This window comes from Choristoneura fumiferana, chromosome 6 (genome assembly GCF_025370935.1).
Source record: "Choristoneura fumiferana chromosome 6, NRCan_CFum_1, whole genome shotgun sequence".
In the NCBI taxonomy this organism is placed as follows: Eukaryota; Metazoa; Arthropoda; class Insecta; order Lepidoptera; family Tortricidae; genus Choristoneura; species Choristoneura fumiferana.
Window position 1 is genome coordinate 15,158,602 of NC_133477.1, and position 14,087 is coordinate 15,172,688.

The following is a 14,087-nucleotide window of genomic DNA, read 5'->3' on the forward strand; positions in this document are numbered from 1 at the left end:
TAAGACTATAACTATACTTCGTTTTATTAGCATTAGAAAAAGGGTAAACAATCTTGAAGAGTCTTTTTATTGAAAAACATTAAAAAAACAGTAACTATTACAGTACTTATGATACCAAAAGCATGTAAATGATCATTAGTTTAGTTTATTTATTTGTTTATTCAATGTAATACGTCATAAATTACAAAAATGACAGTTACAAGTATCTATATTGAAGGCGTCAAAGGTAAAATTAAATAGGTTTAACAAAAATATAAAAAATAAAAATGCTAAGAATGTCAAGTATTGAGGGATTACTAATGTATGGGCAAAAAACTATTCCCAAAGTATCACATCCCAAAATATTTTACTCAAATTATCATTTTTGCTAAATTATGCCAAACGATAATATGATCAAATGAATAAAATGCGACATGTTAATATGCTAAAGATTCGTTTGGGAAATGAAACTACTGCGATAAGTTTTTTGGGAAGTCAAATTCGGCGAAAAATATTTTGCCGTAGTGGTCTATGTAGGAGGCCTATGTCCAACAGTAGACGTCCTATGATGATAAAGTTATTCTATCTTATAGCTCTAAAGACTGGCAGCGCATCGGCAATCTTCTAGTCGTTGACCACCACCTATCCTACTAATCCTTATATATATTCAATTGTGAAAGTTTGTAAGTCTGTTTGTTTGTTGCCTCTTCAAGTGTAAGCCGCTGAAGAGATTTGGGTGAAATTCGGTATACAGGTAGCTTAAGTCCGGGGGAAGGACATAAGGTAGTTTTTATCCCAGAAAACTGCATAGTTCCCGCGGGATAGCGATAAGCGAATTCCATGCGGATTGAGTCGCAGGCAACAGCCAATATTTCATAAAAAAATTAAACATTAGAAAATCGTCTTATTTTCCAGACTGTCTGGATGCGGAGAAGGCGAGGAGATGCCTCTGGCGGGGGGCGCGCGGGCAGGTCCTGCGCAGTGCTCGCCAGCGAGACGCCTGGACGCATCATCCTGCGACGTGTCCAGCCTATCCAGCGGGGAGGAAGACGAGCGCCTGCGGCGGTACCGGACCGCCACCGCCCCCCCTCCAGTCCCCCACGTGGCTTTACCCACGAAACCCACGACCGCGCCTCCTACCAAAAGACCACCGCCGCGAAACGTCTCCTTCGCGGGAGCTACAGCTGAGGGTGAACTCGTACTCAGCCCCGCTCAGCTACGCTCCTAACCAAGCAATAAACCCTAGCTGGGTTCTCTCTGACTCTAACGTGAACTCTTGAAGTGACTCTCCATTAAGCTAAGATTATTTGCACGTTTGAATATATTATTGCAAGCTCCTATCGATATTCGTAATTATAAGTCTGTTTTGCTAGTTTTAATTTCGTCTTGCTATGGATAGAGAAGGGTTCTGTTTGAATTTAGCGATGTATTATGAAATATAGCTGTTTAAATTTTTTCTTATGGATTTTTTTCCGTAACAACTTATGAAGATAATGACTGAGATTTATAATTTATACTAATTGTCACTAAGTTCTTTCCTTTCATACTGATATAGTTAGAAAGGGAAGCACATAGAGTAATTTTGATCTGAACTATCACGAATAAGCTTATCTACCTATGCGCGTACGAAAAGCGCCTACTAGAGCGCGGGATTAAAAATGTAAATAAATGCATGCGTTTTAAAATTATTTAGATTATAGAAAAGAAAAAAGGTTTTTTGATAATGCCTAATTAATGTGAGATTTTTTTTTATTTTGTATTTCATGGTACATCACTAAACTGTCTCATTATTTTTGCAGCAGGACTGCTAATCATTCAATGCAGTGTTCGAGGAATTGCTAGACCAATATTGTAAACATATTGTACTGTGTAACTAGACAGCTAAAACTAAGGTACGGTAATTTTGCCCTTTCTTTTTCTTACTATTATTTTTTATTTAACATTTATTTTTTATTGAACAAACACACTGCTGACAAAAATATATAATATAACGGTCTTGCAATTAGTTTTTCAGTGACTTGTTCTAAAATTGTTCTTTTACTTAAAATATATTTTACGAATTCTGAGAATTCTCTGAGATTGGTCAAGGGATGCTTTAGGATAACTGTTACTAAGTACGTCAAGTGGGAAGAAATTGATTAGTTAATTTAATAGAATGCTGTACTAATACTACAGATTTTTTACTAAGAATACTTTTATTATATCTATAGCTTTTTGTTCAGTCAGCAAAAGAAGTGGATGAGTGGTTACAGTTCTTAAAACGATATATACACGACTCTACTGCCAAGGTAATAAGAGTGTTTAGATCATTTTGATCACCATACCTGCTCGCCTACTTCTGCTACTGACTGTTCTTATTTATTAATAAATTAATAATATTTATGAAAATGATGTGATGATATATTATGTTTTTTACATGTTAAAATAAATTTTAAAAATTACTGTACCTCTGTCCGCAAGCGTATTTGATATTTTTTTCAATTTTATCTCTATTACTAATGACCGGGCCAGACCTGCGCCTAACACCATTAATATCACAAAAATCGCCGTTTCTTTAAAAAAAACTCGTACCTCAAAATTGATAATCTTTCTGAGTGAACTTTATGTACATTATTTTAAGGGTTAATTTTGTTGACGTATTGATTTGAGATACGAGATTTTTTCAAAGTAGTGATAAGATGCATAACTACAATCCAGGCGCAACTTTGGTTTCAGTTTAAGCATTATAAGAGCTTTAGAAGCATTCATTCTGATCGGTCCATACATCTTAAACCTATTTAAAAATCTGTATTATAAGAGTAAAGGATTCAATTATTTTGTTGAGAAAAAAAATACGGGGATTATTTTACTAAAAACGAAATAGTCAAATAAATATAAAATATTTTTGAGTTATCGTACTCAGCTGCGTATTTATGTGCATTGTACGTTTTAGGTGCAACAGCCAGATTTCCTGGTCAGGATATGCGATGTCTGTATGTATGTATCTAACTAAACCCTTTATTGTGCAAAAGTAAAGAGTTTTATATAGATAATCACGCTCTACATCCCGCACCAAATATAATTATCTTATTGTATTATTTTACTTAATATCTCGTCAAAAATCGTGTAAAATATAATAATACCTAGTAATTATAGAGGAGAAAAGTTTAGTGATTTTTTAAAAGCTGAGTAATTTTGTAAATTGTAACTTTTAAAGGACTGTCAAAAATCCCTGGCTAGAGCTGTCTTGTCGATGGATAATTTACTTTTTTTTTATTTAGGGGGAAAGACAAAATCGATTAAATAATTACAAAGGAAATTATTTGCCTCGGTTATAAGTTTCAATGTAGGAACCGTGTGCCTACAGGGTGTGTCAGATTTAGATTTGGACACATTTTAAAGGTCTCAAAAGGTAATTGTTTAAATTATTATGCTAGTTGTATTACCTACATCAAATTTAAGAATCTTTTACTCTTATATTCTTCGTAATCTCGAGGCTAAATAGTTATGTGAAGTAAAAGTTATGTTAAAACTGCCTACTACTAGACGCGAATTTATATTTAAATATAAAAGTCATAAAAATAGATTTATAACTGACAATAATGATTGTTAACTGATGTGTAAAGTGTTATGGAGTGCGTTATTTTTTTTATTGTTCCCAACATGTTAAGGGTAGTTCAAGCGCCGAAATTAGCTACAGAACAGAATAGTTAGGTATATTTATTTGACAAAATATTTATATATTATGGTGTTGATACTTTTTAGAGATATAAAAGCCCTTAATTTTGGTTCAAACTTCGTGTTTTTTTAAAGCATGCATGTTGAATATATATAATGTTCAGAAACAAGGCGTACGAACTACGTAAGACACCAAAAATATACATAGCTAACTAAATAAAAGTTGGTGTAAAAATAGTGAGTGATACATATATACTGTAAGACAGTAATGTTTTTATGTGTAGATAAGTACGTGAGGTAATTTTAATAATACATACATGAGTGTTACGCGTGCATTGTATATTGCACAATATAGTAAATACTGTTTATAATATTAAATATACTATATATTTTAGAAATATTTGCACCTTTAGTAGTGAACTATTACAATGTATATCTGCAGATTTTAGCTAGAATATATTTATGATGATACTTATAATGAGTGTCGTTGACAAAGTTTCGAGTTAAGTTTCTATGAGACGAAACAACAAAAATATTGTACTTATTGTGAAGGTTTTCATTAGTTTCTGTCAATTATACCTTTGTAATCAGATTGAAGGCTTTGTGAGGCTACAGCCTAGTTTAGGCTTGCAAGAAAAATGATGCAAGTTTTATTTCATTGCGAGTTCATAAAGGGAACTAGTTTGAAGTGATCAATCGAGCGCAGCAGTGCACCTAATACTCCTTGCACGATTTTTCTGCACGTCTAAAGTTGGCTTGAGATTGCGGCTTGGCGTTCGATTGACACGATTATACAAGTCAAGTTACTGTTGATTTGCTTGCTTTATTTGTACAGAACAAAAAACTATGTCAATCGAACGCCGCGCCAAGCCACTAAGTTTGGCAAAGCATTAAAACGTAGTTATTTTGAATTATTTAAGTGTAAGAACGGTCAATTAATTAACTATCATTTCTGGGGTAAGATTTGTCAGTTTGCTTCTTTGTTTGTATAGAAGCGTGTTCTGTAATCATTTGATAGGTCATGACATCAGTTAATTACAAATTGCTGTTGTAAAATACCGTTACACATTACAAAAACCATGAGTAACAATAGGATAACATTATAATTTAATTTCTTTCTTCATCTGTTAGTTTTGTGACGACTAACAGAAATCCAAGTACAGTCGAGGAAACTGAAGAACGTACTAGGATAACCTTTTTATAATCAACTTCACTATGATTTATTTGGCAGATGTATGGGATGTCAACATGACTTTAGGTAGCCACAAAGATTCCATCCCGGTACGTGGTTCAGTTTCCTCAGCTGTACCTTTTTAACTCCATCTGCCATATAATCGGTACCGGGTACCCGATGGTAAAACGTATGGGCAGGAAGCGTAACTTTGGTACCGATATGACGTTTATTTTTATTTTTATTCGACTGGATGGCAAACGAGCAAGTGGGTCTCCTGGTGGTAAGAGATCACCACCGCCCATAGACACCTGGGATTGCAGATGCGTTGCCAACCTAGAGGCCTAAGATGGGATACCTGAAGTGCCAGTAATTTCATCGGCTGTCTTACTCTCCACGCCGAAACACAACAGTGCAAGCACTGCTATTTCATGGCAGAATTAGCGAGCAAGATGGTGGTAGCAATAAAAACGTCAAGCTAAATATAGGTAGGTAGGTACAGAGTGTTTTTATCCAGACCTCTTTAGTTTACTGATATAACCAATGTCAGATAGAACGCAGTCAGTTTTCATGGATGGTTTTGGGATTTGGAATTGCCAGAAGTTTTACGCAAAGAACTATGTTTAAAATCATTGCCATAAAAAAAATTTACTTACATGAAGAAAGGTTTTGACCTTCAACAATATTTTGCTCCATGTACCGGTTATGAGCCAATTTGTAACTGGCGGGAGATTCGAGAGTTATATTGCCCTGAGTGTACACGTGAAATTTATTTATGTAAATAAAAACGAATTTTTTTGTTACAATTAGATTAGTTACCCAGTAAAATATTTTATTATTCATCATTATAGTATTTCAAATTTACGTCACCACTAAATTAAAAAATCATTAGCATCATTGCAGTGTTGTAATTTTGTTTTAAAAACATCCTATATGTGACGTACTTCACGTCATAATGACGTCACCAAAGTTACGCTCCCTGCGTATGGGCGTGCCGGGTGATATGCTAGAAGATAAATTAACGGCAATTCCAAAACGCGATTCTTGTAAAAAAACGGCCAAGTGTGAGTCGGACTCGCACACCGAGGTTTCCGAACAAATTTGTATGTATATATGAATATCCAGAGATAGCAGAGCCCTTCTAAGTATCTATGGGTTACAATGCGACGTAGTAGAGCGTAGGCCATACGTAGTACCTACATCGTCTTGTTTCTTAGAAATAATACAATAATAAACACAACAGCAATTAGTAATTCCAAATATTAAATATGTTTATAATTATTACTTCATTTGATATTGCATAAAATAATGACTGTACAAAAAAATACTGAAAAACTATTAATTAAAACTAGCAATTATTAATTGATTGATATTTTCAGGAAACACAATTCAAACAAAGTTACTGTTACATAATAATTTGTTGTCACCCAGCTCGGAGGCCGTATTGTTTAAGGGTCTCCCCAAACCTATCTTTACGTTGAAAAACCTAGCTTAAGGCTTTACGCGACCAAAATAGTTATTTGTGTCACAAGGGAGCAAAATGGTGTATTTACGGCGAGGGCGTACATTGAATCCAGAATGTATCGAAGGATTCTGCAATAGAATCCTAAGCGTAATGAGGGATTCAAGTGTTAACGCCCAAGATGAAAATAATTTTGCTCCCAAGTGGCTCATACAACTTTTCACACAGAGCATTAAGAAACTTGAAAAAAAAACTAAATATTATTAAGTATAGAACAATCAGCATAGAAAATGGCGTGGTTTTACAATTATGAACTTCAAAAAATGGCATTTGCAATAAAACACCCCTGAAAAGCCTTGAACAGAAAAGTTGCACTTTGCTCCCTCTCGTCAGGGAGAAAAAGTTACTTTTCTGAGGGAGAGGTGTGAAAAAATCTTTATGTCCACGCAATAAGAACGAAAAAGACGTCGATCGGGTCGGACGACGCGAAACGACGTTTAACGGCGGGAAGACGTCTTTTCGCTCTTATTGCGTTGACATAAAGCATTTTTTGTCGGCTTAAGCCGATTCCGCTTCGATAAATGTGGAGAGACCCTAACACGCTGACGATCACGATCATATTCACTATCTCTGTTTACCCCCCTCCTCAGTGGCGTAGCGTAGTTGGGGCGGGGGACGGGACGGGACGGACCCCGGGCGGTACATAAAGGGGGCGGCAAAATACCATAAAAATTTAATGGTATGTGTGAAGTTTCCACACCGCACTGGGTCCGCGTGGGAACTACGGCCCAAGCGTTCTCATTCTGAGAGGACTGTGCCCAGCAGTGGGTGTGGGACGTGTATAGGCTGGGATTGATAATGATAATTTCATAACAAAAAATAATGTCGCACCTACGATTCGGACCGATTAGAATGAGTAGGTACCCTAAATAAGAAGGCGGCAAAAATTTCTTCTGCCCCGGGCGGCTAATACCCACGCTACGCCGCTGCTCCTCTTATCCCGTGGGACAGAAAGAAGTGGTGAAAACGATCGTTATTCCAAATGTCTTTGACAATAAGGCCTCTGAATCATAAATCATTGCATTATACCAAGTCACGTGTGTGGAATTGTTTACCATTTCTAAATGTCTAAAAAAACTACAGTACGATAACTTTTCAAATTCCGCTGAAGATTATTTAAAAGCGAATAATGTAAAAGTGACCTTTAATCATGCGCATAGATTTAAGTGTTTTTTTTTTCATGTAGGCAACACCAGAGGCATCAGAGGTCCTAAAAAATATAAGTATACCATGTATTACTTGATTTCCGTTAACTTCAGACGACGGCTAAGGCCATTCATAGAAACTACCTAATTAACTTTTAGGCCAAATGGAAATAAAAATATATAGAAATATAAAACTTCACCGTCATTGTTAAAGGTCAAATTGTAAAATTCGCAAACAATGACGTGACACGTAAGAGAGACATCAAAAACTCGCGTTTTTAATGGTATTTTGCTAAAAACACTTTATTGTAGGACTTTAAACTTTATAAATTAAGAACCATTACTCTGTCTTCCTGCACATAATTAACTATCTTAATTCTTGATTATATTAGGTCTGGAGAAGTTAACTTCCTTAATCTGTTGAATGGTCCTTTAAAGTTAACGGAAATCAAAAGTAACATCTTGTATTTGTATGTTCCGATTTTTTTTTCAATGTCTACACAGGAAACCGAAATAGGTTACAATATAGATAAGTCGACTGAAATATTGCTTTATCACGCTAAGGTTCATTATAGGTAAAAAACAGGGCTTAAACGTCAAATATTATTTTCAGGGTTTGTAGGTAATTACGAACTGTTAATTGTTGACCCGAAATGAACGACCTGACGAATCGTATACTTATGGCAAATTAGAAACGAGAGCTTGAATTATCAGTCTTTTACTCTCGTACATTCCGGGTCGTATTACACGCAGTCGTACATTAACCGCATCGCTATTTTCATTTAGGAGTCTACATAACCTTAGCTTATTGTATTTATTTCAGGCTTCCTGTCTGTTTCTCGTCTAAAATATTTCTTTATAACCGAATAATCTGCTCGTGTCTGTCATGGCTCTACGTCGAAATAATTAAAACATGCCTTGCTAAGACAGCAAGTGTGAAAGCCATACCTAATTAAAGTAAAAATTGACAACAATATCAAATCCTGATAATACAATTTTTGGTCGATTAAGCTTCATACAGAAATAAATATTAATTTAAGATTTAAAATTTAACACCAAATGATCAGAGTCGTTCGTAAATAGATGTTAAGAAAAAATGAGCTTCTTTTAGACTTACTGGCTTGTGTAACGAGTGTTGTGTAATAAAGTAGATGTCCAATCACATCGTAGGGTCGATTCTATGAATTCTGTGAAGTAACCGGTCTGTGAAGTAAGCGGTCGGCGATATAAGAAGCAGTGGTTATAAAAGAACAAGCAAAAAAAATATAATAGAAAAATATATATACAAACTGTCTCAAAGTAATAATTATAAAGGCTAACACAATAGGTTGTACATACATTACGTAGTGGCTGTCCTTATCGGCACAAGTAACTCGGTGAAATATGTGAGGACACTGGAAAAGCGACAAGTTTTGAATAAGTAGTAGGTACTTACCTAGTATTAGTGTCCACGCAAGTAGATAGCGAGTGTGCGAAGTAGTTAATTTGTAACGACTCTCAGCGTTTCCCGTTCTCTATAAATGTTCTCTTATAATAGGTACCTACCTATTCATATTGCTTGTGCATTTTAATATTTTTGATGGAATTTACGTCACAAAACCAATAAAAAGATGAGTAGAACTCCGCAATTTAACGCCTGATTCAATAAATTAAATTATTCTCTATTGTTTTTTATTCTATCATACGGTCTACTATTTGACGTAAGGCGTAAGCCGGATTTCTTATAGACAAAAAGAAAATAATATTTACTCGGTGATACTGCTGGTTTTCCAAGCTAGATTAGGTCATAGAATCGACCTTGCGAAAAAAATCATGAACTCATATATTTACTTTATAAAATTCACGTTAAACCGAAATTTGACCACGATTTGTATGATGCTTCTTGAACACCTTGTTCATTATTTAAAAATTGTTAAACAGTATTTTTAAGAGGTAACGCACACAAACTGGTGACAGGGTTACTTTATTTTGACTGTGACAGAAAAAAAAACTGCACAAACTTGAAAACTCAAAATGTCTTCGCAAAAAATTACGATACACACGATTCTATTTTAGACTGGCATATTCGATTTTCTTCATGCTTGGAAGTGCTCCTTAATATTTTGAGGATGTAGAAGTTACTGGGCGTATTTTTGTAAACAACATTTGTCTGCATATTTACTAAAAGTATACCTACTTATCTCGTCGTTTTATACCTAAGAATAGGAATATAAACTTGGGTAGACTTTGCTCTACAATGCAAGACATAATCATGGGATTATGATCGATTCAGCTTAGGTCTCTTTTTGGAAAATATACTTATTTCAAACAAAATAAGAAAAAACACAAGATCGGCCCCTAGTTTATAAAGTTGACAGGCTACTAAGTATATACAATCCGAAATATACCTACTACTTCGTGTTAAAGTCAGCTTCAGGTTCGCCACGAAATCTAAATTTAAGAGTCACCTGTCACGTTTATAAAGTACCTAGAAGCCGAATAATGTCATAGTATGTACCTATACTGCTCATAAATGACTAGATATTTAAGGTATATAAATTCATACGTGATTGACTCCTATTCATTTTTGATGTGTGATTACAGAATACCAGAACGATATAACAAACTAAAATTTGAGTTAATAGAGACTCTAGGTAATAAAAAATACAATTTGCTTGCACTAAAACTTAAGTTCCTGTATATAACGGTTACCTATATTTATTTCTACTTTTTCAAAGCTTTAGTACATAATACTGTATTTTTAGAAGAAATATTTCAGATTAATATTTGAAATGACTTTCGAATGGTCTGATGAATCTAACTTTACTTTTGGTAGCAAAATACAGCTTGGTTATTGAATCAAAATTATGCCCAAAAATTAGTGTTTTGCCGTGAGTACAAGTTTCTAAATAAAACACATACCTAGTTAATGTCACACCTTCAAAAATACTGGCACCATTTTCGTAAATGTTAATAAAAACATTTTATCTCGTAATGATTTTATTTCGTGCTTCCAAAATGCTTGCATGGGTAGCTACTTTCATGTTTCCTACTAAGTGCTTGATGTAGTTTTATTTGCTAAGTTAAGATGATATTTCATGGCCTAAAAAGCTACGGTTTTGATATAGTTACGTCTTATCGACACATGATATGAAAAAAAATGAAATCAAAGTATAACTTTTACCCAAATATGTACCTAGATACTATCGAAACAATTCAATTCAGACCCAAGGTGAAATGCTAAATTTTTATAGTGAATTTCTTTTTCAAGCAATATTTATCTGTGAAAAGGTTCCACAACAGAAAGTTCGTTAACCTACCTGTACAAAATATGGTCCAAGGAAACTGAGACATGAGTCATGGTTAAAAATAGACTTTCACAAAAATTTACCACTTGGAATTACCCATTACATTCAGCACGTATGTTTGAGAAGTTATGAAATGTACTTTTTGGAGTTGAGTTCAAAAGTTGAGCATTGTTCACTGGAAGTCAAATTGTAGTCAACCATAGCTACAAAACGACTGACTCGAAAAAGTCCTGATGAGCCAAATATACAATTTCATTGTTAATGTCTGACTAAAAATTTTTTTTCCTTCTTTTTAACTACCGGTTGTATTGACCAACTTCAACTTCTTGAATTTATACCAAAACAAATAAATAAATAAAACTCAAAAATCGCATAAGATAGAAAAACAAGTTCTTTTAAACGTAGCTAAATACACTGAGAGATGGTTTCCTATTTAGTTTAGATGTACTTAAATTATTGAGGTTTGTGCCTGTATAATAGAATATTAGGCTAACTGTGTTGACAAATCTTAAGTGAAGATTGTTTTTGTTACTACTACTAAGGCCAATAGTTAAAATAATATCGCGTAAACCAAATTGACTCCAAAATCCAATATCTACACATTTTGGAGTCCAATAATGTACCTACCTACAGTATAAAACAGATGAAAAAGAAACTCAATGTCACGATATTAAAATTTGATGAGTGGCTTAACGTATTCACTGCCACCGACGCACATATGCGTTTTCAGAACTTCGCCCAGTGCCACTGTCATAATTATTTATACATTTTGAACGCACATGTGCGTCGGTGGCACCTGTGGAAGTCAGGTGGCAGTGAATGCGTTATTAAATATTAGTAAGTAGGTACCTTCACAAAATGGTTGGCAGAAAAATTTGAGCGCTTTAGGAAAAAATGCGACAGATGCGTAGAAGTTGGCGCCATATTTCTTGCATGTGAAGTGATATCTAAAATCGAAATCCAGGGCATACGTCTTCGTAATATTTAACACCATGTACGACGCCTCCTAAGCAGTCTTCACATAAGTAACGTTTAATAAATAAGTTGCGCCGACCAAAATACAAAATAAGTTTTGCATTTTATTCGTGTAAGCCATAAGTCTAATCATTAATTTTAAATAATAGTTAAAGAAATTGATTTGAGCGGCTGCGTTAAATAAACATGTAAAGAAAGTTTTCAGTATTTTAAAGCAAATAGATAAGAATGTTTTTTACGTGATAATTCTTTGGATATGTGCAAACAGCATTGCATGAAAATTGACACCTGTAATTTTAAAAATCACTGATCACAACACAAATTATTGTATTTATTAAAGCAGACCATTTTACTATAGCATGTAAATTAATTATAGCACACTATATATAATTAACTTACTTTATGCAATAATTGTGCAGTTATAAATGAAATTTTAAGTAAAAAATGGGAACTACATCGAATATTTTATATTGTTATTTAAAGCTAATATTCATTGTGCGAAAACTAATTGAAAAATTGTGAATAAGAAAATGTTTGTTTTTATTAATGTAATTGCAGTTTTTTTTCACGTCATAGCGCTCAAGATATTAGACTTTTTAAACGATAAAGAGCAATGGTATTTTAATGTTATTTATTGCATTTATGTAAATAATTGTTTAAGGTGATTCCCCGTATTGTTTATTGAATTGTTTGTATTATTTATAGGCATTGGTGCATATCATGTGTATAGAGCAGATGATTAATCAAATAAATTAGAACGAAAAATATAGTTGACGATCATGTTTCATTTCACTATGATATTTGTGACCAACCTTATTTTCTTGCTCTTCCGCTATTTAGCAGAACAAAAGCAAGTTAATTAAGGTTATTCATTGATGGACCTCCGCCAGTTAATACTAAGTACCTTGGAGACCGAGCTTTTTCCAGAGATAAGACCAGGCTAGATCGATTTTTCGTCAACGGAAACCCGAAGTTTCCAAGATCCCCGAAATATATATTTGTATATACAAGAATTGCTCATGAAAAGGTATTAGTAAATATAAGGCTGAATCAGACTTTTGAATAAAAGTCACAAAGGTAAGTAATTAACAGAACTAAATAGGTAACATGTTTCCTAATTTTATTGTTCCATCATTAGACCATGGAAACTACTTTTGGTCAAAATACATCGTAACACTAATCTAAAAAGCTCGAACATGGCTAGGATAAGTCACTGTCTTTATTTTTTTGTTATTTTAGTTATTGTGCCAGCAGTTAAATAATAAATAAATAAATATCATGGGACACTTGACACCAATTGACCTAGTCCCAAACTAAGCAAAGCCTGTACTATGGATACTAGGCAACGGATAAACATACTTATAAAGACAAATACATACATATTAAACATCCACAACCCGAGAACAAAAATTCATATTATTCATACAAATATCTGCCCCCTTGCTACCTTTGCTGATGACACTGCAGTGCTTGCAAGCAACACAAATCCTGCAGCTGCTTCAAATACCCTGCAAAGAAGTCTAGACAATATAGGTAATTGGCTAAAAAAATGGCGTATACAAGCCAGTGCGTCAACATCACCTTTACCTTAAGAAAAGGAAATTGCCCATCAGTGACATTGGGAGATAGCACTTTACCCCAAGATGACACTGTCAAATACCTTGGCATCCACCTCGATAGAAGATTGACCTGGCATAAACATATAAAAACCAAAAGAGACGATCTAAACATGCGATTTAAAAACGTGTACTGGCTTATGGCTCGCAACTCAGCGCTGTCCACAGACAACAAGCTGCTTATATACAAGACTATCCTTAAACCAGTATGGACATATGGAATGCAGCTTTGGGGCAGCGCTTCTAACTCCAATATAAATATCATGCAACGCCTGCAAAATGGCATACTCCGAAACATTGCGAACGTACCATGGTTCGTCACCAACGCAGAGATCCACGAGGCAATGGGGATGAATACGGTTAAGAAGGAAATAAGCCTCCTGGCGGAGAATTATAAAAGTCGGTTGGAAAAAAATCAGCTTTCAAACATCAGCTATTGCAAACGACTGAAACGACACGACATACAAAAACTGAACGTCAGATTCACAAATGAGTGACTGCTCCCGCTGGGGAGCATCCTCGACTCGACAAACACACTCAACAAATCCGCTTATAGTCGTGTCCAGGACTGATTGCAGATAATTATAACTATAAAAAAATAAAAAAATATCTGCCCCAGCCGGGAATCGAACCCGGGACCTCAAGCTTCGTAGTCAGGTACTCTAACCACTTGGCCATCCAGTCGTCAACGTCACGTTAATGCTAAATTTTTAATTAATGTATTGTATTGCAATC

The 14,087-nt window shown here is 34.5% G+C and overlaps 1 protein-coding gene across 1 annotated transcript in view; it reads left to right on the forward strand.

Annotated features, from left to right (window-relative positions):
• Positions 1-12,510, forward strand: part of LOC141429175 (uncharacterized) — a 129,811-nt gene extending 117,301 nt beyond the window's left edge. The window contains exon 7 of the mRNA XM_074089422.1: positions 895-12,510. Coding sequence (XP_073945523.1) covers positions 895-1,207 — 313 coding nt within the window. The 3' untranslated portion in view covers positions 1,208-12,510. The remainder of the gene's footprint in view (positions 1-894) is intronic.
• Positions 12,511-14,087: the final 1,577 nt, after the last annotated feature.